Raw genomic sequence first — 24,816 nt, forward strand, 5'->3', positions numbered from 1 at the left:
TGTTTGATAAAGATCTGCATTGTTGGTGTACACATTGTGAGGTTTTGTTTTTTTTTTTTTTTTTAAATCAGGCCTACGCTTGAAGATCAGATTTGCATACTGTCATGTCCTTGTAAACAGGAAATCTACAGAAAATCTGTGTAATTTAAGTGATAATATTGGTAATGACCTTTTTAATTCCATAACATGTCATGACACGTGACATGAATGAATAAGGGTTTGGCCTCAGTAACAGTAATACATGTAAAATAATCCACTACATTAGATCACACCTTATTAAAAGAAAATATATGTTGCGTCTAGATATTCTGATGGCAAGCAATGAGGTGCTTGTACAACTCTGGAAATGTTTCAGACCCCTGCATGTCCAATCCCCGGTTGTTGTTTTTCCACTTACCTTAGCCAAGATTGGACCCTTATTGTTTTGTTCAAAGCCCTGCCATGTTTGACCTGCTCATATGTGCAGTGACTGAGTGCAGGGTGGTGTATAAGCTGATCATTGCATGATTTTGGTTGTTTGAACCTCTCATACCATGAGGAAACTTGGTTTTAACTACGGGCTAAGGCATGTCATGGGCTTGCTTGTGTAAGAAAAGTGATGATTTAAAGCTATCATAGGTGGAATTGTGATTATACGCCTCTAAATCCAAATCTCATACTGGCTCGGCGCCATCAAGGCCTTTGATTGGTTGAATAACTGGCATCTGTGGGAAAGTAGTGTATTGACAGGCCTGGATTGGAGCAGAATTGCGGTTGCCCTCTCCTGACTCATGTTGTTTGTTGATAACTTGGTGCTAAAATTACTTGAAGATGATGACCGCTCAATCAAAGCCATTCAGTGGGTTGAGTTTACCAAGGTTATACTTATTTGGATTGTACAGAAACATGGGGTTTTTCCAAAAACACAGCACTTCTAGCAGGGTTTTTACCAGCTTCTTTCAGATATTGCTCCCATTTTGATTTTTATAGTATCTAGTGTTTGTTTATGATATGTTTTATCCTATGTAACCACATAAAAGTCAGCACACAAATATATGTAACCCAGAATACTGAAATAACAGCCAGTCTTGCCTTTGACTTTGATTTAGTTTCAAATGGGTTACATCTGGCAAAGTTAAAGGAAAGGACACCTTAAGCCCATATTGACTGGTAATAATTATGTGCATCTTGTGCAGATCAATACATCAGATTTTATACATGAGTAGCCTATACAGTTTGTACTGTTTTTAATCAAGGTCTGAATCAGAAAAAAAAATTGCAATTTACTTATGAAGTTTTTTTAGAGGCAGTGATATTTATCCTGTACATCGGCAGGTATATGTTTTATAGGCTGGGTATTTCTGTACATAATGCTTCATTTATTATTCTATATACTACACTAACAGAATTTAATATTCAGCGGTCACACAGCACATCTACTAATGCACCAATATTGTGACATATTGAAAGTGCTCTGCTACAAGCTGGCTTTGTCTCGAGTATATGAGATTGTCTCATACACTGGGGCTGTATGAGACAAAAGGATGGGTGGGTGGTTATAACAACAGCTTGTGGCTTATATAAGAAGACTCCATATGCTATCTCCAGGACGGCTTTATCTATGAGCAGTGTATTATAAAACTTAGATTATAAAATCATAGATGCTTTGCTCTTTAACTTTAGGTTCATTAACTGAGAAGGATACATTATTTTCAAAACTTGTATCAAATTAAATTGTTATAAAATTCATAATGGTGCCCAGCTTTAGTTCAGACATTACTAGACAGCTTGCTGAGATTCCCCTGTTCTTAAGCTCCTGTGTTTTAGAGTCAGACTGTGTAGCCAAATTCAGCTGGGCCTTAAATTAATTTGATAAATCCCCTGTGACTCAGCCTGACACAACTACACACTTGTGTCTGGAAGAAAAAAAGTACTGTGCTATCAGGTGTGTGTTGATGAATGTATCCTAGCAGGCAGGTAGGGCTAGATGTCACAAACTAATCTTATTCTGTAGATCCTTCAGTGACACTCTAGCCCCGTAGATTTTACATTCTAAACCCATGCTACTAGGTTCATTTTAGGTCTTCCTTTGCTGTACTTTGTGGCTTTTTATATGAAGTGTTACCTCACCCCACTCGGAACCAGACTCCACCTACTATATGATTCTGAAAAGTGCTAAGAAGTCAGCAAAAGGCTGAGAGTGGGCCACGGAGAGGCCGAGGGGGGGAAGTGTGGGGTATGAGTTCACAAGACACCTATGCAGAATGATATGAGGATCTAAGAGGTTTTTTATTTTTTTGGATTGCTTTACGATCATGTGCCAGTTTAATGCAACACTATATTTAGGACATTTTCACTCCTTTGTAATGGGGAACTGATGCCCTGACATGTTCTTCAAACCCTCCATAGTTCCTTAACACATTGTGCAGCAGTTTTGATACATGTTTCAGATTCAAACTGACAGTGACATAATGGCTTTACAAGCCAAAATTGCTGGCCCTTTGGAGTTCTGAATTGAATAATACAATAGCTTCAATTAGGTGTGTCAGAAAATGAACAAGGTTTGGCAGACTTCCACTGAGGCATATGTTAGTTGCCCACCTCTGATTAACACACACACACACACACACGCACACACACACACACACACACACACGCAACGCAAAAGCTAAATAAATAAATAGAGTAATCTTGCATGAGTTGTCAGCATGAAGGAAGAGAGGACAGAGGTGGTTTTAAAATGAGAAGTAGTAGATTTTTATCTATGTTTACAGCAGTATTGATTTTTTTTCATCAAAATAGAGCCAGATATTTAAGGTTACAGCTCAAAACTCATAGTTTGTGACCTTAACTTAACTTGCATTATTATGTTGCCAAAACAAGGTGTGCTTGCATGTTGTAGTACCCATGCAACCTGTGACAGTCAAATTTCCTGGACTTTGGCTTCACGTCACATATTTTTTATCAAATTCCTTAAGGATTAATTACCCCCCCCACCCCCCACCCCACCACTCTGCTCCAGACCTGTGATGCATGTGCTTGTTGTACTTCTGTATAATTAACGTGGGTTTCTGTCTTCTTTCAGCAGGGCTCTAACAGGAAGGGTAGCAATAGTGCTCCTCCTACCACTCAGCTGCTAAAGGGGAAACAGCCAGGTTCCCAGACACCTGTCAAAAAGGACAAGAGGCAAAGCTCCTCACGCTTCAGCTTGAGCAACAACAGGGAGCTGCAAAAACTGCCTGCCTTCAAAGGTATTTACCTGCACAAAAGCTTGTCTAATCACCTAATGTAGGCTAATAATTACACAATGCTCTAGACTTGTTTGCAATATGTATGTACATACTAACCTCTATAAAGGTACAGTATATGGACATACAAAATATTTATTTAAATATATTAATAGTCTTTTTTTCAGTGTTGTAGCAGTTGCATCTTGAAAAATTGCAGTTTCAAGACATTTTTTAAAAATATAAATAAATAATTAATATGTATGATACAGTGCTTTTTGGAAAATGTATAAAAAGGGGTTTTCCTTTTAGAAGCTAGAAAATCATATTGTGTTAAAAAATATCTCTACTCTGGACATACGTAAGTGCACACATATAATTACTCATGTTTTCCACACTGAGACATCTATGAACATCCCTGCTGCATCACTCTCATTTTAATACCAAGCTGAGCATGGCATTACGCAATACAGGGAAACAAACAGAGGACGTACATGGCATGGACTTTGTACTGGAATTAACCCAGGCATCTATATTTAGTGGTAATCCAGAGATAAAGCTTTAATTCCATGGTCCTTGTGTTTCAGAATGTTGCCAGTGACCAGATAAGTAATGTCTGGCAGCTATACTACAGCTCCTTCTCTCCTCCTTTACCAGTGAAAATCTGGCAGATCTTTGCAGATATATAGTGATTTAATTTAATGTGTAAGCCCAGGTCCAGCCTGGCACCAGATGGATTGAAGGAAGAAGTGAACACTGCTGCGAGGCCCTGGGCCATATTGTCTACATCTTTCTGTGTATGTGTGCATGAATACCCTCCTAGAACAATGCTCTCTTCAGTCTTGTCCCAGGCTTGAAAATGAACTAAATGTAAACCTTGCGGCTAATAGGGAAAGTAAGACTAATGAATGGCAGCATAGCCAGTAAATCTTTGGAATGCAACAAAATGTTCATCCAGGCAAACCACATATTTAATAATTATGTGTAAATGTTAAAACAGTCAAGTGCTGTCTTTGAAAAATATGATGACCATCAACAAGAAAATCTGAGCTTTTGAAAAGTTTGGGTATTGAAACTGTTGCCTGGCAACTTGGGAGCAGAGAGGCAGAATGTCAGTCTATGTATCTTTTCTCAAGGACAGATTGTTTTTGGATTATATTTTCTCTTCCATTTACTGCCATGCAGGACTGAAATATATTGAAATATCAGTCAAGTAGCAGGTGCAATATCCTAATTCCAAGAACAACACTTTTTGGTAAATACAAAATGTTTTACAACCTAGAATATTAAATATATATAAATGAAGCATTGCAGTGATATACAGATACCATAACTTACAAATCAAGGTCATTTTCTCCACAGATAAGGAAACAGGCTTTTTTGATACTGACACTAGCAAATCTAGCAATTTTATGGTTTTCAGTGAAAGTAAAATTACAAGAAAAAATCTGTCTGACTGATATCAGAACTGTAATATTTATCAGATTAACCACAACATCATTTGTTTGCATGGTACTCAGCCCTAGTGCTGTGACATATGAGTACAAGAGTTTAAATAAGTCACAGTGACATGATGGCTTTCACAGGTGTATTAACATAGAATAGCATGTAAACTAGGGATGTTTCTAGGTGTGGACCTTTTTGGAGAGTGACTTTGTACCTCTAACCTGTCAATAGTATTACACAATGTGCATGGATGGAACAAACAAAGCAACTTTGGTTCATTATGCTCTTGTCAGTTCTGTCTGAGAGGTAAAACTCACACAGACACCTCTATCACCTGTCTCTGACACAGATCTGTTGTCAGATATAGAATGTAGAGGAGTTAGAAGCATATGCATCATGTGTTGTATTATCTCTAGAATATTCCCATAATATTATGCAATGATTTTGACAGGTGCATGTATGTTTTAATGCATACCAAAAATGGAAAATATTAGAAAAGAACTGTATTTTTTCTGTTATCAGCTACAATCACTGCTTGCACTCACATTCACTCTCTTGATAGCTCAACCACCGTTCTCTCTCTTATTCACTGAGGAGACACTAGAGTTGTAGGTCGACTGGTTATTTAACACAAATTTATACATATATTTACATACTTTCCATCTAAAGAGTACATTGGTTTTGTTTTTCTCATTAGCTTTTCAAGTCTGAATACCTGTTGGAATGAACACGTTGCTACAAAGCATTCAAGCAAAGGCAGCATTCCTCTTATGGGAGAATTTCTGAATATCATTTCTTACTTTTGACAACTTGGCTAATAACTGCAATGCAACGTGAAAGTAGCTGTTGGGAAATCCTGATCCATTTGTTCATTATTGGATTGATTTAGTTGGATGGTTACAATGAGTGTACATACAAAGGAGCTGACTGAGCTATAATGCACTGTATTGGAACACTGGTTAGTCATTACCCTTGTACTGTGTCAAGAAGCCAGTAAGAATAATGTAATTTCTGATAAAGGCCACTCACTTCTCACACTCAAATGAGACCTTAGATAACATTTTGCAAAACATTATCCCACAGTGGCCCAGTAGATGTTATTGCTTAGTCCTGTCCAAACAGGCTCCTTGCTTGGCCTGTTTTCATTCCAAGCATGTTCACCACCTCCTGATGGAAACACATGTCCGGGAGCCTGTCCCGCTGAGCCATAAGGCTGAGGCAAGACCGAAAACCCTGACCAGCAGGCTTTTCCCAGGGTCTTATCCCAAAATCACATGTGTTTCTTAGGACTACATAATACACTTTAACCCACACATTTTAGCAACTTATTAGCATAGATTGTTAATTAAGCATTTATATGGTTAGCTGCTTCTGTGTTTAGTTTTTAAGATTCTACTGACACACACAAAACAAAATGCCTGTGTCTTAAATACATTTATTACAGAAGGTGGCAGCAAGTTAACAGGAGAAAAATGCTCAACAGCTGCCTGGTAATTTCATTGTGAATTTGCTTTGAATCTACATGTGCGTGCCAAAAACAACAGAACAACAGTTGCTGCCACTGTGTGTGATATCTTTCAAAGCAGGGGGGGCTATCCGGCGTGAAACATTTGTCCCACAGGCTTTGTCGCCATCTGCTGGTTTAGTTTGTCAGAGGCTAGAGTGAATCAACATTGTTGTCAAGACGGTAATAGAATTCAACTCGATATGTTGAAGTCAGTTATAGGAAAGGAAATGGGGTTTGGAAAATGTTTTCAAGAGCAACTACAGAACACACATATGAGCTGAACAGACAGTGCAGTCTGTCCATCATTTAATTTAAATCTGAAACTATCAGATAACAAAACAGAGTGAAAGAAGAAGATTGATGCATTTGATTTGTCCATATCTGATCGGAATGGTTTTGTATAACATTGTTTCATTTGGCAGCAAGAGTTAAAAATAGTGACAGTGAAATTTCTGCAGAAATTCTTAATGTGTCTGCTTGGTAATTTAAATCAGGAAGTGAAAGGGCAAGGCAAGTCTCAGGGAAGGATTTCCTCTATTAATACTGTAGTAAAGTCTTCCGCATCTCATAAAAATGACTTCCCAAGTCAAACATCTCATATAAAATTACAAATAAAAACAAAAGGAAAACCACCAGCAGTAATCACGCTATAAAAACTTGTGGGCTGAAGTTGTTTAAGAGCAGCAAAGGGATGTTTGGCTTGACTTTGCTCTCAGCCACAGCTCAACTTATTTTAAGGAACAGGGTGAATTAATGAAGACTGGTCACAAAAATGTATAAATGCACTACATTTTTCTGGTTTGTGCAACATTAACTCATGCTGTGACAATTGCAGCAGAGAATCTTAAATGTTTTGTACAGATTTTGTAAGAAGATTGTGTCCTTATTAAAGTAATACAGAATAGCTGCTTTGTGGAGCACATAAATGAGGATTGCTTGAGGATATAGTTAGAGCTGTGCCTTTATGACTGGACGCTGTTTAAGGGGGAAGGAAGACTAAGTTGAGCTACTGTTACAAGGGTCTGTCTACTGTATCCATAGGCCTTTTCCCCTGAATAGATTTGAACCATAAGCGCTTATTACCAAGGACCATGACATTGTAATGGGAAAATCAGCAGACCTGTAAATGACTTGCTCAGCTGTGTCTGTTCCTGCTGAGCTACAGCAGCAGAAAGCTGTGGTTTAACATGAGCAAGTCCTCCATCCCATCCAGGGCAGACTCAGACTTCCACTCTGTCTTTCCACTGCCAGAAATAGACAGATACTGCAAAAAGCCTGATCAATGCATGTGCCAATAGAGCATTTGGAGAGTTTTTGTAACAAGTGGGTGTGTTTAGTGTTGTCTTCTTAGTCAGAACAGCAGACCTTCAGATGGTAGGTTGACCCATGACTGGGTAAACAGAACGATAAAAACGGATCAGTTATATACACAGACTAGACTACATGATAATGTCCATACATTGTGCTGTTATTTAACACTAAGGTCATTGGCTCCACCATCTTGGAAGGAGGTTAGCATATTAAACAGACACAGTCAGATCATAGAAATCAGGAACTACAGCCATATATGACAATGATAATCTTGACTTCATCTGCCACCTACAGCATCACCAAAGCAGAGGTAGAAGCCCAAAAGAAACACCTATGATCTGTATCTGATGTAGAACAGCTGTGCACCAAGTACAATTATTTTATTAAAGTTTCACAAAGTGTCTACATAGTTGGTCTCTGAAAAGTTAGAAATGTGCCAGACTTTGTTATATAAATCAAAGATCCACTCTGTGTGCAGCGATATCTGTCATCAAAAGTTGCACTGTTTCTGATTATCAATAATTGAATACTTTAGGAAAAAGATGTAATTAGTGTAAAAGGGTTCTGAGTAGCTTTTGTATACAGAACTGTGTTTCTTACTAAACTGGACCATACACTACACAGCTTTGTATGCTTTGAATACCAGCTCTCTCTTTACATAGAAGAGACTGTTTGGATTGGCTTCATTGCTGCAGGTCTGGTTATTAAGTGCGAATCCTCACGGGGTCAGAAAAATCAGTTTGAACAGGAAATGAATTCTTTGTTGACATTTTTTCATGACGTATTGATTTTCATGGAGTCTTCTTAAAGTGTGGTAGTACAGAACAAATAAACATCAAAGTTTAGCCTAGAATTTTGTTAAAACATATTGCATTATTGAATTGCAGTAAACATAATTGTGCCTTTCCCTTGGGCCTAGTCCTAGTGTGTCATGGTAATTTAGATGATACACTACCATCTATATATGTCTACTTACTATCAATATTACTGTCTTTGGAGTTAAATGTAATTAGCAAAATGTAAACTTGTTCTTTCTCTGTATTTTAGATTGATGTAAATAAAACTCCTTAATCAAATGCTCCATCTTAACCTTGGATTTCACTGTCTGCTTCATTGTACATTTGACCTCTTCCTGCACAACTTCACAGTGCAGGGTTTTGTCTCCAGTGTTGCTAAGACAGAAAGAGTGCTGCTTACTGCACATTCACATCCTGTGTTGCTCACATTGAGACTTCCTGCCTTCCTGTTTCTCTGTCGCACACACCTGGGCTCAGGCTGTGGTCCTGGAGAGCCATCTGTCACGTAAACACACACATACACGCATGCACAATGACATATACAGCGGATGCATACAGGCAGTTACAGAAGTAGAAGATCCTCTTACAAGAAAAATAGTGTTTAACTGTCTTCCGCAAAACGTCAGCTTACAACAGGGAGTTTAGTGACAAAATGTATCTGTTGAAACCAAAAACATGTCTTTTGTCATGTATGCTTGTGTTTTTGTTTAGTTTTTTTTTTTTTTTTTTTTTTTACAGTATTGTATTTTTTTCTGTTGAAGTGTCACTTGTTGTAACTTGTTCCTTCACTTGTGGTTTTGTGGGTTGTTGTGTGAGTGAGAGATCACTTTACCTCTCACTGATTCTTACTAGTGGTCTGCATGTTGGAAAAAAAGTGTGCATCTGTTGGTTTCCTTCTTATATTTGTGGGTGTTCGACTGATGTCAAGGGTCTAGTTTGTGCTTTAAAACTCTGGACAGATGTAGCGGCTCCTACTCCAATCACAGAAATGGCCCCACCCCTTTCCCTTCAGCCCACCAGCCAATCCCTTCCCTCATGTTTATTTATTCTGACAGCCAGCCCATGTGATTGCAGCCGGCCAACCGGGTGGCTGCAGTGGGGGATGACATCACTAACTAGCTTGTTCCCTCCAGCAGCAGGGGAGCTTCATTTTCTGCTCCGAGTGTTCGTGCTAAAATGGAGGCTGGCTCCTCGCCTTAGCCTGGGTTGCCCTCTTCTCCCCTGTCTCCTGCTTCAGCTCACTGATGTTGGCATGTACTAGAGCTACCAGTGGGATGGTTCTGGATGCTCCAAGCTCCAATGGGCCTTTTCAGCCTGTGGCCCTTATGCATTTTAGAGGTGAGAATAGGAAATTTACCTCTTTTGCTGCTCTGTGTATGTGTTTCAGGGGGAGATGGGCAAGAATGTTTTTGCAATTTAGCAACTGCAGCTGCTTATTTGGATTCTGTACAACAAAGTGTTGTTGTCAGTCTACTTTGTGTAAAAGTTTCTGCAAGACACTGTGTGTGTATCCTCTAAGTGTTGGTGGCATCACTATTTTTGGAAGAGGAAGTGTGTGATTGTGTTTGTATGTCAGCGAGGAAGGGTTTTGCCAAGGTACTGCACAGCTTAGCTTTATTTAGGGAGGGAGGGGAAGAGAGTGAGGAGAGCTAGTTTTGAGTCTCCCATCCCCCCATCAAGACTGCTGATGTCATAGGAAGTGAGGTCAAATCTTGTTTTCTGTGTGCATTTGTTCTGTATTAAGGCACCTGGTGTCATTTGACACAGGTGTATGTGGGAATCCTAGTTGTAGCTGAATGTCTAGCAGGCTGCAGAATTGCAAGCTTAAAGATGATACTCATGACACCAGCAGAACCTGACACTGGATGAATGTGAAAACCGTTTTCTTTACCATCATGTCTTCACCATATGTAGATATGTGAGTTTATATTTAACTCACAGGCATTTGTAACATATATGTTCTATGTGTTCAAATGACTTTATGTAGACTTTTAATTACAGTGACAAGGATAACTAAAGTCTGATGATTTAATCCTACATTAGCTGGCCTGTTTCTGCCCTTAGTCAGGTTAGAGTATGTACAAAGTATTTGACATTAAATGCTACTTTAATAACTAGTTTATTAAATATTTACCAGTAGGCACACAGTTGTTTTTTGAGATTTGTACTTGGGAGGAATTTGTGTACATAATAGTTTCCTGTGTGCAAGCTGGAGGCTTTAGATGAGTAAAGGTTATTTGCCCATCCATGCAGCGAGGCCTGTGTGTGAAGTCTGCAGTTGCACAGCATGCCGCTTAATATTTTAGGCTTGTTCAGAAACCCTAGTGCTGTTGTGTAACAGGAGCTGGTAGACCTCTTGGGACTTTGGGGCTGATGAGATGAAGTGCTCAGGGGTGGACCCGTGTTTTGGCTTGTTGGGATCAGCCACAGCCCTTCCAGGCACGTTAAAAGTAAATTCACTGACATCTAGTTTACACACAGGTGACCTCTGTTTTATTTATACCTGCACACTCTGAACTCATTTATCTTCCAAGTCATGATTGAAATTGATTCAGTTGTTTTGCTTGTGCGGTTAATTTACATATTCTGGATACAGTTGGCATTTTGACAGGAAAATGGCAGTGTCTGAAGAGGTTTTACGTGTAACATTTCTGATTGCATCCTATGAATGCAACATTATAATGGTGCATATAGCAGTGTGGCATACTTGTATATTACTTGTCTTCATTGTGTCTGAACTCACTGTTGTTTTCCCATTCCTGAAACTGTGATTCACATCACAGTTGGTGTTAAATTAAGCACAATATGATTTGTATTGTATCATATGATTCAGCCATCGTACACACAAGGAAAGTCCTAAAGGCACATATGCTTTCAGGAACATGTTATTCGATGCGTCGTCCACCACCTCAGTTTTAGAGGCAGCCTTTCCTGGTGTGTGTTAAATATCAGCTTTGCCACTGACTCCTAATGTGGTGGATTTGTGGAGTCAGTCTATCTGATAGTGCTGTTCAGCCGTAGTCCTTTTGTGGAAGTGTGCACAATCTTCTGAGCTGAAGTTCCTGACATAGGCCTAGGTTGTGACAAGAAATTGTTGATACTTGCATGGTTGATATTAGGGCTGCAACTAATGATAAATTTAATTATCGATTAATCTGTAGATTATTTTAATAACTAATCAATTCTTCGGATAAACACAAAAGACCCAATTTTCAAAGATCTGTTTTTAACCCAAAACAATATAGGCTCCGGACAAGTCACTAATGATTACATCCCTTTGGGTACATCCCTTCACTTCGGGTTTAGTTAGTGAGCACTAGCCCACTACCTAGACTTGTTATTGCTCGAGACTAGCAAGCTATAGTCTTCAACCAGCTCCGGTAGGTAACATTTGTCTGGTGGCCTGATAAACGGCGATTGATGAAAATGTTATAATTATGAAGGTAGTGTCTAACTAGCTAGCGGGCTAAAATAATCATGACACATAAGCTATCTTAAGCTAGTTTTATGTTCCCAGTGGCCATGACAGCCCCATTTGCCCAGAACATAGTGCTCTATGTTTTCCTGTTACACTGCACATCATGCGGGCATGCCTCAATACTAACGTGCTCAAGATCCAATGAATTGATTGCCGAATTCGTTGCCAACTCTTTTAAGAATCAATTTGGATCGATTTGTTGTTGCAGCATTAGTTGATATGCTGTCTTCAAAACAATAAACATGCTGCAAATTAATGATTACAACTCACAGTATTGGTTCTTTCATTGCACTTACAGCGGGCACGTTTGCATGTCACTTGTACTTGGTCGTCTGATGAGCCCTGCTGGTTAAAAGGCAGATTTTAATGGATGATACATGGCATATTCCAGAACTACACATGTCTGTAAACCAAGTTTTGTTTAGAGCAAAATCCATTACAGCAGCTTTGTTTGGTTCAGTGTTTGATGTAGAGATTGATACAGTATGTTTACATTGCTGTTTCCTGTTGTGTCAGAGTGCTGGTAGTAGATTGTCAAGCAAGTTGTAGATCCCTAGAGTTAGTGCATAGTATTTTTGTTGATTTATAGGTCTATGAATATGTGCTTTTTTGTTGTGATGGGCCTAAAGTGAAGGATATTTTAGTTGTTTTGACTCAGTTTCTTTTTTATCTTCTATTGATGCTATGTGCTTCCCTGAAATTCTGTATCGTAGTAGTAGTTTTCTGTGTGGCATCAATAAGCAGATGAGTTTCATCTTACTTTGTTAGATTTTGATATTTAGTCATTTTGTCCTAATGTCTTTTAAATTTTGATGTTTTTTTAAAATTATTTCTTGTCTGTACACCCTTCCCTATAAATTCCTGTGTCTTAATTCTTTTATTGCTTAGTTTTAGCTTGACTTCTCAAGACTCGCTTCATGTTTATGGTTTAATTAAAGCTGATAAAAAAAAAAGTGTGACTTGCTGTTATGGGAGTTGTCCAGTCGATAGTACAAGTTGTATCATGTTTTACAAGGTGCTTTTGGCTGACACATCTGGTGATTGTAGCTGATGGATCAGACATCAGTAGCATCTGATGTGTATTAGCAGAAGAAGCGGTGTACATGCATTTCTGATTCGCAGCGGTCACCCCTTAGTCCAAAGTCCTGTCTGAGCCCTGTGGTCGCCATGGTGACTTAAACATTCAGTTTGTTAACGAGGTCTTGTAAATCATAGACTGTGACGAACAAATAAATGCTCCGTCGTAAGGTGAAATATTGTTTAATGTCACTAACCTGTATCTGGGCTCAGTATGAATAGATGTACAGCTTCGGTATTCAGACTGGTGGAAGTAAATCATTTTGCAGGTTTAGAGCCTTGTGTTGTCAGCTGTCTTTGTGAGTGAAAGTAGAGTTGAAACTTCTGTGGTTTATAGTCACCATGAAGTTCTTCACCTCACACATACAAAGGTCTAATGTAAAAGAAGTGGAAAAATCTGTTTTTACTTGTAGCCACAACAGTTGCAGCTTAGGATATGTTAAAAGAAACATCAATTAATAGGCAGTGGTTCTATGTTTCACAAGCTGTTGGTATCAGCAGAACTTGGCTCTGTTAGCAGCTGATTCCTAATTTGGGGCTACTCGATCGGAATTACTGACTATGAAGGCAAATAAAAATGTATATTCATTTGACAGTTGTTCAGTTTCTAGTCAAGGCAAAGATAGTTGGTATGCTACTAGCTAGTATACTCGAAATGCATTTTTACTTTGATTTATTTGTTTTTCAGGAAGGAGAAAGAAGGGGCATTTACTGGGTGACTAATCAGCTAACGGGTTTCTCCAGCTTCAAAATATCTCTTACTTTTTATGATGATGTGTACTTGTGTTTATTTGCAGTACACACTTGCCAGCAGAGTTAGTGTCATCACTACTATGTGCAGTATATACTACTGGTCAAGATGATAGTCTTTCTTTTCCAAAAGTGAGAGGGAGGTTAAAAAAGGCTTAACGTTAGCCAGACTCTATATGTGAACCAGAAAGATAGTGCAAATTGTTGTTATCTTGAAATCCCAACGGGAGATACTTCCATTTGTTTATGAACAGGGTCCCTTGAGTTCCTTTAAAAATCTTAAAATATGTCATTCATGGTCTGAAATGTTCTTAAATATTCAGGAATTGTGTGAGGGAGGTATTAAATTTCATGTGGCAGAATGAATGAGTGGGCCTGTGTTTTCAGTTAAAGCAAACCAAGCATTTCAATACTCATCATGTTATGTTTTATTAGTAAGTTGATTTAATAGTAACTAACAGCAGTAAACACATTTCAATTAATGTGTTGTGTAGACTGTTTTCTTGACATGTTTTGGATATCTTCTGCTATAGCTGATTTATGTGAGACAGCTGTTCTGTGTTGATAATGCATGCACGCTGGAACAGAAAGGATGTTGGCTCATTTACGGTGGGCGTGCGGTAGCTACAAAAATGTGTAATGATTTTTAACTAGCAAGGTAATGAATATACACAGACAGGTGTGCCTACGTTTTCCTGGAGCCAGACTGGGAGCTTTCACATCATTCATTCTAGCGTTGAGGCCGTTTCTGTAAGGATAGGTTATTGATTTATGAAGCCTGTAAATGAGGTCTGCACATGTTGTCAACTGAGTTCCACAGTAGCAAAGTATCAGTGTGTCAGAATATCTATTACTTAAAGAAAATATTTAGTAACTGTTCAAAAGAAGGGGGAATGAAGAAATATTTTAGTAGGCCTGTATATTGTTGGCAGTAACCCCCACTTGTACAAAGCACTACTTTCCTCCTGCATACGTAATGGAGACTAATGTAGATTGTGTGTTTATCTGTACATTAAATTTCTGGTAATTCATGTTGTTTTAATACATGTTCATTTAACCCATAAAGACCCAAATATCCACTGGTGACCGAAAGCATCTTCTGATGTGAACTGTAAACCTGTTGACCCACTAATCCTATCAACACATGTAAATAATTGGTGTAAAATGCAGTTTGTCGTCTTTTCATGTGACCCATTTGGACGTTCAGATGCTCTGTAGTGAACGAAGAAACACCGTCGTCTTTTACAGCATTGATTCAGTAGTAAAACCCATGGAGTTGGATCAATGACAGTGGTTGGAAAGGCTTGTTTTTTCATTCATTTATTGATAAATATTTGCTGAAAAAGTCACTTTTCTCTGTTTTGATGTACTAACCTTTGAATTTGAGTTTTCATGAACATCTAAATTAAGTATCGGAAATGAAATATAAGGAAATACATGATTTACAGTGGAAAATACAAAATTTAGAGGGTAATATTATAACAAATGATGCTAAATCCCTTAAGTAAAGGTTAAATAGAGAGAAATTTAATATGGGAAGTGCCACAAATGTAGCAGTGGATCCTTATGGGTTAATATGATAATGACATATATCTCTGCTGCAGTGTCAGAGAGAGCTATCATGAATTTATAATTACATCTCTGCCATTAAATAGAACAAATACTTTTGTCTTTTTTGACATTCTTGTCCATTTTCTGTCTTACAGATGTACCCCCCGCAGAACAGGAGAAGTTGTTTATTCAGAAGCTGCGGCAGTGCTGCGTCCTTTTCGATTTCGTCTCGGACCCTCTGAGTGACCTAAAATGGAAGGAGGTGAAGAGGGCGGCGCTGAGCGAGATGGTGGAGTACATCACCCACAACAGAAACGTCATTACTGAACCCATCTACCCAGAGGTGGTTCACATGGTCAGTATATATAAGGGCATGAGTTCGGAAAATGTCATCTCTTTAAATTACGCAACAGATAGAGCTGTATGCATAGTGAGGTGGCCTGTGTGTCAGACTGTGTTTTTTTCAACCCTCCATTTAAGTCATTTAAGCCCCTTTATATTTGGTGCCACACGGAATAAGTCTGAAGAAGAATGTGGCTTTTATTCTGAGTCTTTTAGAGCAACAGGTCAGTTTCTCTCCTCACTTACATTATGTTGCTTTTCCACTGACAGTATCAGCTCAGCCCACCTTGACTTTACTCAGGTTGGTTTTCTCAGTTTTATTTCCCCTGTAGGTATACTACTCCCACGGCGTGGGTTGTCATAGCAGTGTAACATAAATATTGTGACATCATGTTTTGTGTGTTTGGAGCTACGAGTGATGCAACAATGGTGGAGGAGGAAACTTGAAGCTGCAAGTATCATTATTCAAATAATGTTTTTTTTCAGGTGAGAATATAGTTTTATAGACTACAAATTGTAAGCTATAAAAAAAACCAAAACTAACAAACTGGAACATATAGGTAAATTCTCCTGTCGATGCCCCTGACCTTGTTACTGATGAAGATCTGGGTTGGTTTCCAAGTACCTTCAGTGGCAGCTCACTGCCCCTCATGTGTCTGAATGCTAATGCTAATGCTAGGTACTGAATGTATGTATTAGGATAGGTAAAATGCAACTAGCAAATAACCCTTCGAGGATGATAATGAAGTGAGCTGACCATTAACCTTTTGCAGATCTGTGGTCGATTTATCCAGATACAGCCTACTTGATTGAACATTTCCTCCGCTTTCAGAGATTTCCCTTCAGCTTGGCTCAGTGTTCAGCATCAAGACATGATGACACATACATGTTACAATGATGATGCAGTGATGTTTTTCACATGTAGAAGTAGACTCGCGGCAATGGTGATACTAGAAATATTATGATATTATGTGGTGGTCCCTGTTCTTACATCATGGAAGTGCATTACCTTCTGAATCAAGCTGAGTGGGAAAGTGCCTTTAGTGTCACAAATAAGGCCTTGGCGTAATTAAACTGGTGAATTAGCAAATACTACCACCTGTAATGAGTTCGCTTTTCCTAGGGATGGTATTCCCCAGCTAAGATAATCTGAGTTTATACAATGAGGCCATATGGTTGAACACCCAATTTGTGGTTGTTTCTTCCTGTCTGAGATGAAGGTCAGAGGATGTTGGTTAGCCTTGAGAACATTCACTTACATTAAATTCTCAGTAAAATGCCTGTTAGTTGTCAGATCTCAGTGAAATAAGTTTCTGTTTAAATTTCTTCAAGGCATGTTTATGAATAAGGCTCTGCTGTGTATAACTGAGTACATGTGACACTGTAGAGCCACCTGACTCAGCGTGGATATTAGACTGTACTTAGTGCTGCCATATTCCCTTAACCTTTGTGTAATGATCTGCCATTTGTTAAAAAGGGCGACCTTTTTCTGGACTATTTTTGCACCATGACGAAAGAGAATGCACAGCGGTTACCACTACCAGCAATACTTTGTGGTTTCAGAATCATTAGTCTTTATTTCTTGGCTCCTGAAAAGTCATAGGAAACTCACATGAGCATCACTGGCCTTAATTCAAACCTGGAGATGTCACAGTGTGTCACATAAACAGAACACATTGTCCTTAAGATCTTGTGGCTGGCCATTAAGCTTTCTATTTATTTTGTTTCCATCAAGTGGTCAGTTAGTGGTGTTTGCCTAAAGATTGTCAAAACATGACGTGACTAATGCTAAATTGTTTGTAGCTCCTAGCTGCACAGATCTAAAGCTGTTTTAGACTCTAGTCACTGTGACCGTCATGTAGCTCCTGCTGGTGATTAGAAGTAGGTTCCACTGAGCTGCATTGCATTGTGCCAGGTTCGCTTTCCCAAGCTAAATGAAAAGGCCTTTGATGTTAATCAAAGCTCCGTCTCAATACCACATGGTAAACTGCTGGTGATCAAGGTGCAAATTTACCCACATCCTCCTTGTCGTGGCTTTATTTGATCAGCACAACAGAAAATGCAACAGACCTCCTAAATCAGCATGAAAATATACTCTTATTCCAGGCAGCCCCCTTCCCCTGCCCCCTTAAAGACAAGGACTCTTTGAAGTCTCCTGACGGCTTTCATCATCAAAGTATGAAGAGTGACACGACAAACTCCTTTATCGCCATAAAGAGAGTATTCTTATGTTAAGGCTATACACATATAATAATATCTAATAATCCCTTGTTTTTTCAGATCATGTTTGATGCCACACTGTTCAAGGTTTAGAATAATATTTGGCAGACCTTTGGATGACACTGCAGTGGTTGTTCATTATTCCCACTCTCTGGGGGGAAGTAAGAAATGGTTTCTTCTAAGAATATAAACATGATGTTGAGAGTGTGCTTTGACCTTTGGTCGACTGCACTCGGGAGGGACTTTCTAAGAGTGCTGTCAGGAAAGTGAGAATAGACTCAGAGGTAAAATAGATGGTTGCTACCCAGGCTGGGGAATTGCATTGCAAGTGACACAGGTTGCAATCATTGACATTTGTATTAATCTGTGTTTAGAAATTGTTTGGATAACATCTGGAAAAGTGTTTTATTTTTAGGTGGTGAGTTTTTATTTTGAAAGTATTTCCTAAAAGTGTTTCTCTGGTCACAGCTGTGGTCTGTGGAGAATATGGTTGGGCTGTTTTTGTTGGTCATAAACTCCCAAACACCTTATTTATTGTAATATTACGTCAGAAGTGATTACATGTAAACATCGCTCTTCTGCAGTAAAACACTGTGGGTGATGTATTTTGAACATCTAGTGCAGGGTAAGGCTTCCACTTCTTTGCTAGTTTGTAACAAAAACGGATTAAAATATAGACAAAGTATTTCTAAAGGAGAAATCATAATGGATGGGATGAATGCATTTAAAGCAGGGCTGTTTCACTCTTTGACATGATGGCATGTACTGGTGGTTAACTTTTGAGAGATGCTGAATAAATGGCTTTTATCCTCACCCGGTGAGGTGAGGTGGTTAGCAAACCAGACCAGACTATAAATAGTGAAAACTTTGTATTGAACCAGTCAGGAGTAACCCTAGCCCAAATAGAGTACACTAACATAATAGCCACAGCTCATGTTTGCATAGCTTTATCAAACTCTCAGCTTAGACTTCATGTGCTTTTCTTTGTGCACTGTTTAATTTCTGTTGGTAAAATCTAAATTTTGCCTTTTTCCCTCCAACATTGTGATGTATCATATGTGCTTGTCTTTGTATTAAGTATCGTAGAACTACTATACAGTTACATCGCTTATTATTTTCACTCTGAGGAAAGTTTAGGGAATCTAGTTTAGCACTTTTGTGTCAAATATCAAAAGTGTTGACCATAGACAGTGTTTATAAAGATGACACAATGACAGCACCTCAAAAGTGAAGACAAAACATCTTCATTGTTGATGAAGACTGTAGTAGATTTTATTAACATCACCTCTCTGTGCGATTCAGCTGTCATTATTATTCTAAGAGCACATTCAGTAAAGTAGATTGAACTTGAATGGTTATATTTTCATGACAGAATTGTGGTCAAATCAACATTTTTGTGATCTTTTTGAATGTAGTAGGTTATTTAATGTTATAAATCCATCTCTACTACTTGGACCGTGGCTCCAAATTACTCCTCAGATACACCATAGTGTTCATCTTTACATACACTCAGTGCTTTTGAGTGTTTCAGTAAAGCATGTACTGACCTGACCTGCCCATTGCTATCTCTTCCACAGTTCGCTGTCAATATGTTCAGGGCGTTGCCACCATCATCCAACCCCACAGGGGCAGAGTTTGACCCAGAAGAAGACGAGCCCACGCTAGAGGCTGCATGGCCACATCTACAGGTACACACACACACACACACACACACACATACTGACTCATTCACACCACACATGCCATATTTCTCTTTCAGGATACATTCTTGAGAATAAATTGGTGTAGCTCTATTGGAGAGATTTAACTTCTGCTGTTCTTTCTGCAGCTCGTCTATGAATTCTTTCTACGTTTCCTAGAGTCACCAGACTTTCAACCTAACATAGCCAAAAAGTATATTGACCAGAGGTTTGTAATGCAGGTGAGGATATGATAATATTTATATTACCATTCATGTTTGAGAATAAGAAGGCATGCTGTGATCTTTTTAATATAAATATCTGTATTTGGTGCATAGTTGAGTTTACCACTGATGTCTCTGTAAATGATTTGTCCCCAGCTCTTAGACCTGTTTGACAGTGAAGACCCCAGGGAAAGAGATTTTTTAAAGACCACTCTGCATCGAATCTATGGCAAGTTCCTGGGCTTGCGAGCGTACATTAGGAAACAGATAAATAACATATTTTATAGGTGAGTGAGTAGTTGAATTAAACTTAAGTAGTTCATGAGGGACTCTTGGGTGGGCTTGTGGAATGAATGTTACAGCCCTGATGTATCACCTTGATGTATGACCTCGTGTCTGCTTGTCGCTTCCCAGGTTCATTTATGAAACTGAGCATCATAATGGAATAGCAGAATTACTGGAAATACTAGGCAGGTAAGTTATTTTCAGAAGGTGCACAGAATGGGTTTCTTGTGGTTAATTTCCGGTAATGGTTTACTGTTTTTAAGAAAAGACTCATGATATATGGAAGTAGAGCTCTGTTTTCCCTAACGACTCTCCTTCTCATTACAGTATAATCAATGGATTTGCATTACCATTAAAAGAAGAGCACAAGATATTCCTGCTGAAAGTCCTACTGCCTTTACACAAAGTCAAGTCTCTTAGTGTATATCACCCACAGGTAACCACAATATTGTTGTGTTCCGCTGCCCTTTTGTAGAGGTCGACTGACATGGGTTTTCCTAAGGTTGATGCCGATATCTACAGTTGATTTTTGAGGTCAATATTTAAGGCTGATTTTATTTATTTATTTTTAATCTCATTGACCCTAAAATACAATTAAAACACTCAGATGATTAAGATTTTCATGCAGCAATATGAATGAAATTATTAATACACGTACACATAGTACTCTTTTAGCATTTATTGAGCTTCAAGTGCAGCCCACCCAGGTGCCTGATCAAATATCTTTTAACATTTTTACTACTGATCAAATATCAGCTTTTCAAAAAAAATAAAAAATATGGCCAATATTGAAAAAAAAAAAAAATCAATACATCAGCCTGATATATCGGCCAGCACAATCGGTCTACCTCTACCCTTTTGTATGAAACCTTCTAACACGAGTGCATATATCGATGCAGATCAATTAATGTGGGAACATTGTCTTGTGTGTTGTCCTGTAGCTGGCCTACTGTGTGGTACAGTTCTTAGAGAAGGATAGCACGCTCACAGAACCGGTAAGATTTGATTTATAATGCTATAATATCATTAATATTGTAGATTAAGTTACCCTTCAATATCCCGTTTGCTTAAAGTCCGTTGTTAAGGGAGTTTAGACATTTGTTACTAAATCCATTATACATGCAAGAGAGTAATTACTGAAAATGGGAAAAGACTGAACTATGTGTTACTGAAAAAACGCTCAAGTGTTGCAAAAAAGTAGAGCACATTAGGATCAGTAGTTATTCCATATAATCATGAGTCACTGTATAAATACATTCAAAGTCTTTTTAAATGAATGGGGAAAGGATAAATCTGGATGTAGATGTTTTTCAAACTGAGTCAGATTCTGCTTTGAGATGCTTTTAAGGAACATTGTTGTATACTTTTAGTACCTTTTTAAATTATTGATGGTGTTTTATATGTATGTTTCTATTTTGGCTTTTATGTATGGTTTTAGAGCTAAGTTTTATCAAGTGTTTTATGTAAATTTTTTAGTGTGGATGTATGGATGAAACCTCTATTTATAACATCTGCTGCTGTCTCGGCCAGGACGCTCTTGCAAAAGAGATTTTTAATCTCAATGAGTTTTCTCCAGGTTAAGTGACGGTTAATGATGAAATAATTTTTAACAGTGGACTGGTTTATCTATGACTTTACAGACAAAAGTATCAGGTGAAGTAATGTAATATGTTTTGTTCTATGGTTTGTAATGATAGCCTTACTTTATTTGGCTTGGTGATGGTAGTCGGTCATAGATATTTCTATTTTGCATATGTTGTGTTTTTAATCTATTACGATTTCTCAGATTATTCATTGCATTATATCTGTGGTATATGGCTGCACAGGATACAGAACACTGCAAGAGGAATCCTCCATTTTTTTAAGTTGTAGTGGTATTTGATTCTTGACAGACAGCTTATTTCCTGTGAAAGGTGTGGCCTCAGTGAATGCATCCCCGTGTTTCAGAATGTAGAATATTATACTTATATTTTTATCATTTTGAAAATGGTCCGTTGCTCAGTTTTGATTTGCTGGTTAATAACTGAACACAGTAATTACTCCTTTACATGGACCTTAAATTTACCTAATGCCTGTATGAATGTAAAGAAACAAATGTCACTGAGTAGTCATAAAGATATAGGTCATTGACTTTTCTACTTACTGATGTGTTTTGTGTGAGTACAAATGCAAGGCTAAGGAATAACTTGACACGTGTGTATTGAATCTCTCTGAAAACTGTGTGCAGACGGTGATGGCTTTGTTAAAGTATTGGCCAAAGACCCACAGTCCAAAAGAAGTGATGTTCCTCAATGAACTGGAGGAGATCTTGGACGTCATTGAACCTTCAGAATTTGTCAAAGTCATGGAGCCCCTCTTCAGACAGCTGGCCAAATGTGTATCCAGCCCACACTTTCAGGTCTGACACTGAGCTGATGTGATTTAGCATTTGGCTGCATTACTAGTACACATTTACTGTCTATTTGCATCATGAAACAGTCTCTGCCCATGTCTAATAACATGTGTGTTATTAGGTGGCAGAGCGAGCCCTTTACTACTGGAACAATGAATATATCATGAGCCTCATCAGTGACAACGCAGCCAAGATTCTGCCCATCATGTTCCCAGCCCTTTACCGCAACTCCAAGACACACTGGAACAAGTGAGTCACCACACTACAGTCCGCCACACTGTCATGAAGCACATTGCGACTGTAATGAAAACCGTTCTATAAATTAATTTCGTTTTTCTATGAAACCGGTTGTTGTAATACTTATTGTACGTCAGGTGAACCGTGGTTGTGTTTGTGTTCGCAGGACGATCCACGGCTTGATCTACAATGCTCTTAAACTCTTCATGGAGATGAACCAGAAGTTGTTTGATGACTGCACCCAACAGTTTAGAGCAGAAAAGAGCAAGTAAGACACAAAACTGACTCTGGCATGATTTTAAGTTTTCAAGATTGAATAATGCACGTATCGATCCAAATTAACATACACTGATAAGCATGTGTTTAGTGTTTTTTCCTGGTAAAGTTTGCTGATGATGCATTAGTAAGTAGCTTTAGCATTACAGCTTAATCTTAGAATTTTAGACTTTGATTGTTGTTTATGATGACACATATTTTAGGACCTAGATCAGGGCTGGCAAACTCAGTTTAGTTCAGGGGCCACATTCAGTGCAGTATGATCTGAATTGGGCAGACCAGCAAAATAATAGGCATAATAATCTATAAATAATGTCATCTCCAAACTTTTCTCTATGTATTACAGTGAAAAAAGAGAAATTATGTTTGAAGTATGTTTACATCTACAAACTATACTTAAAAATGTGAATAACATGAACAAAATAAAATGAAATAAGTGCAGTTTTAACAATATTATGCCTCAGCTTCTCATTTGCCCATGTATGTTACAGTTTACAGATCACAGTGGATATACAAATACACAAAATGTTCAGTAATAGGCAGAATATTGGTAAAATTACACTTACTTCTCTTAAGACATTTCAGATTGTTCATATTTGTTCAGGTTATTCACATTTTTGACAAGAAAGTTTGTAAATGTAAACGTTTTTCATGTAATTAAAAAAAAATGGAGTTATTATATATAGATTATTATGATAGTATTTTACCGGTCTGACCCACTTGAGATCAGATTGGGATGAATGTGGAACCTGAACTAAAATGATTGTTAATATCTTCAATATAATTTCTGCATTTCACAACTTCATCCCATGGGCTAGATTAGACCCTTTGGCAGGACGGTTTTGGCCACCTGTGACCTAAATAGTGTTACTGTTATGTTTTGCAAACAGATTTTTAATCTACCAATAGGAATGTTATATGTGCAGTGTGGTTTTAATTTACCCCCTGAAGCTGTCTTTAAAGATTTTTACTGTTTTGTTGATGTGCCAGAGAGAAAAGCAAATGGAAGGAACGAGAAGAAGCGTGGTTAAAGATCGAAAATCTAGCAAAGTCAAACCCACAGGTGAGTAAATAGAAGAGACTCTTTCATTACTTTCTCTGTCAGACTTATTGCTATCTTATTGTGGATTTCATTATTGTGCATCATCTGTTTTTTGTTTTTTTTTTATGTCTCCCGTTACTCAAATTGTGTTTCATTTGCACTTGTCCCAGTTGTTCAGCCTTTGAATATGCATTGTTCCATCAGTGTGTGTGCTGTGGTGTCTCATACCTGCTCTTGGTCTTTTCTTCTCTCTGTGCAGTTTCTGTTGTATATCGATTCGACAGGCTCAGGCAGTCCGATGGACATGGAGACAGACGGGCCACTATTAGATGATGTCGGCATGCTAAAGAAAACAGTAGAGGAGGAAGCCACACAGGTGAGGAATAGAGTGGTGTAGTGTACTGCAGAAGTGCATATGCATGTCTTATTTCCTTAGCCAGGTGTTGAGTAGCCTGGCCAGCCATCCAGTTTTCTCAGTGTATTCAATACTGAGAAAACAGTCAGTCACTGTGAAATATGCACAATCTATTCTATACCTAACCAGTCACAAGTCTCGGAGGGCGGATGTTTTGCAATGTGTCATATGCACCGACTTCTTTTTGTTGCGAGTCAAAGTCAAATCTCTTTACAACTGTTGACGGTTGTTTAGTTGATTCAAAAATAAGGACTGAATTGCAAATTGCACCCTGTATTCTCAAGTTTTTTGGACAAAAGCATCATGTCCATCTTATCTGTGATTGGTTTCCTCAGCGCCTGTTAGTCCCGCCTGCATATTTGGATTCAAGCCCAGCGATTTCAGACAGATTTCTCATTGAGAAAGACAGATAACTGGCCAGGCTAGGTGTTGAGGACGTTTATGTATGATGTCTACTTCAGTGATTCTACCTTTGGCGTCTGCATATCTGCTTTAACCAACACCATTTGTCCGTTTGTTCTTAATGTTCAGTAAACTGTTTTGTTTTACATATAAATGTTAATGTTACTGAGGTTTAACCA

At 38.3% G+C, this 24,816-nt stretch overlaps 1 protein-coding gene across 3 annotated transcripts in view; it reads left to right on the plus strand.

Moving 5' to 3' along the window:
* ppp2r5cb (protein phosphatase 2, regulatory subunit B', gamma b) overlaps positions 1-24,816 on the plus strand; it is a 31,289-nt gene that overhangs the window by 844 nt on the left and 5,629 nt on the right. Inside the window, exons 3-15 of one of the 3 annotated variants that reach the window (XM_030128325.1) lie at positions 3,068-3,230; positions 15,279-15,478; positions 19,263-19,373; positions 19,514-19,606; positions 19,745-19,875; positions 20,003-20,062; positions 20,201-20,309; positions 20,815-20,868; positions 22,101-22,271; positions 22,387-22,514; positions 22,669-22,770; positions 23,769-23,841; positions 24,080-24,196. In XM_030128325.1, coding sequence (XP_029984185.1) covers positions 3,068-3,230; positions 15,279-15,478; positions 19,263-19,373; positions 19,514-19,606; positions 19,745-19,875; positions 20,003-20,062; positions 20,201-20,309; positions 20,815-20,868; positions 22,101-22,271; positions 22,387-22,514; positions 22,669-22,770; positions 23,769-23,841; positions 24,080-24,196 — 1,512 coding nt within the window. Of the gene's footprint in view, positions 1-3,064; positions 3,231-9,420; positions 9,606-15,278; positions 15,479-19,262; positions 19,374-19,513; positions 19,607-19,744; positions 19,876-20,002; positions 20,063-20,200; positions 20,310-20,814; positions 20,869-22,100; positions 22,272-22,386; positions 22,515-22,668; positions 22,771-23,768; positions 23,842-24,079; positions 24,197-24,816 lie in introns of those variants that run through there. The other 2 variants (XM_030128324.1, XM_030128326.1) reach the window with 2 other exon arrangements.

The sequence above is a fragment of the Sphaeramia orbicularis genome, chromosome 24 (genome assembly GCF_902148855.1).
Source record: "Sphaeramia orbicularis chromosome 24, fSphaOr1.1, whole genome shotgun sequence".
Classification (NCBI taxonomy): domain Eukaryota; kingdom Metazoa; phylum Chordata; class Actinopteri; order Kurtiformes; family Apogonidae; genus Sphaeramia; species Sphaeramia orbicularis.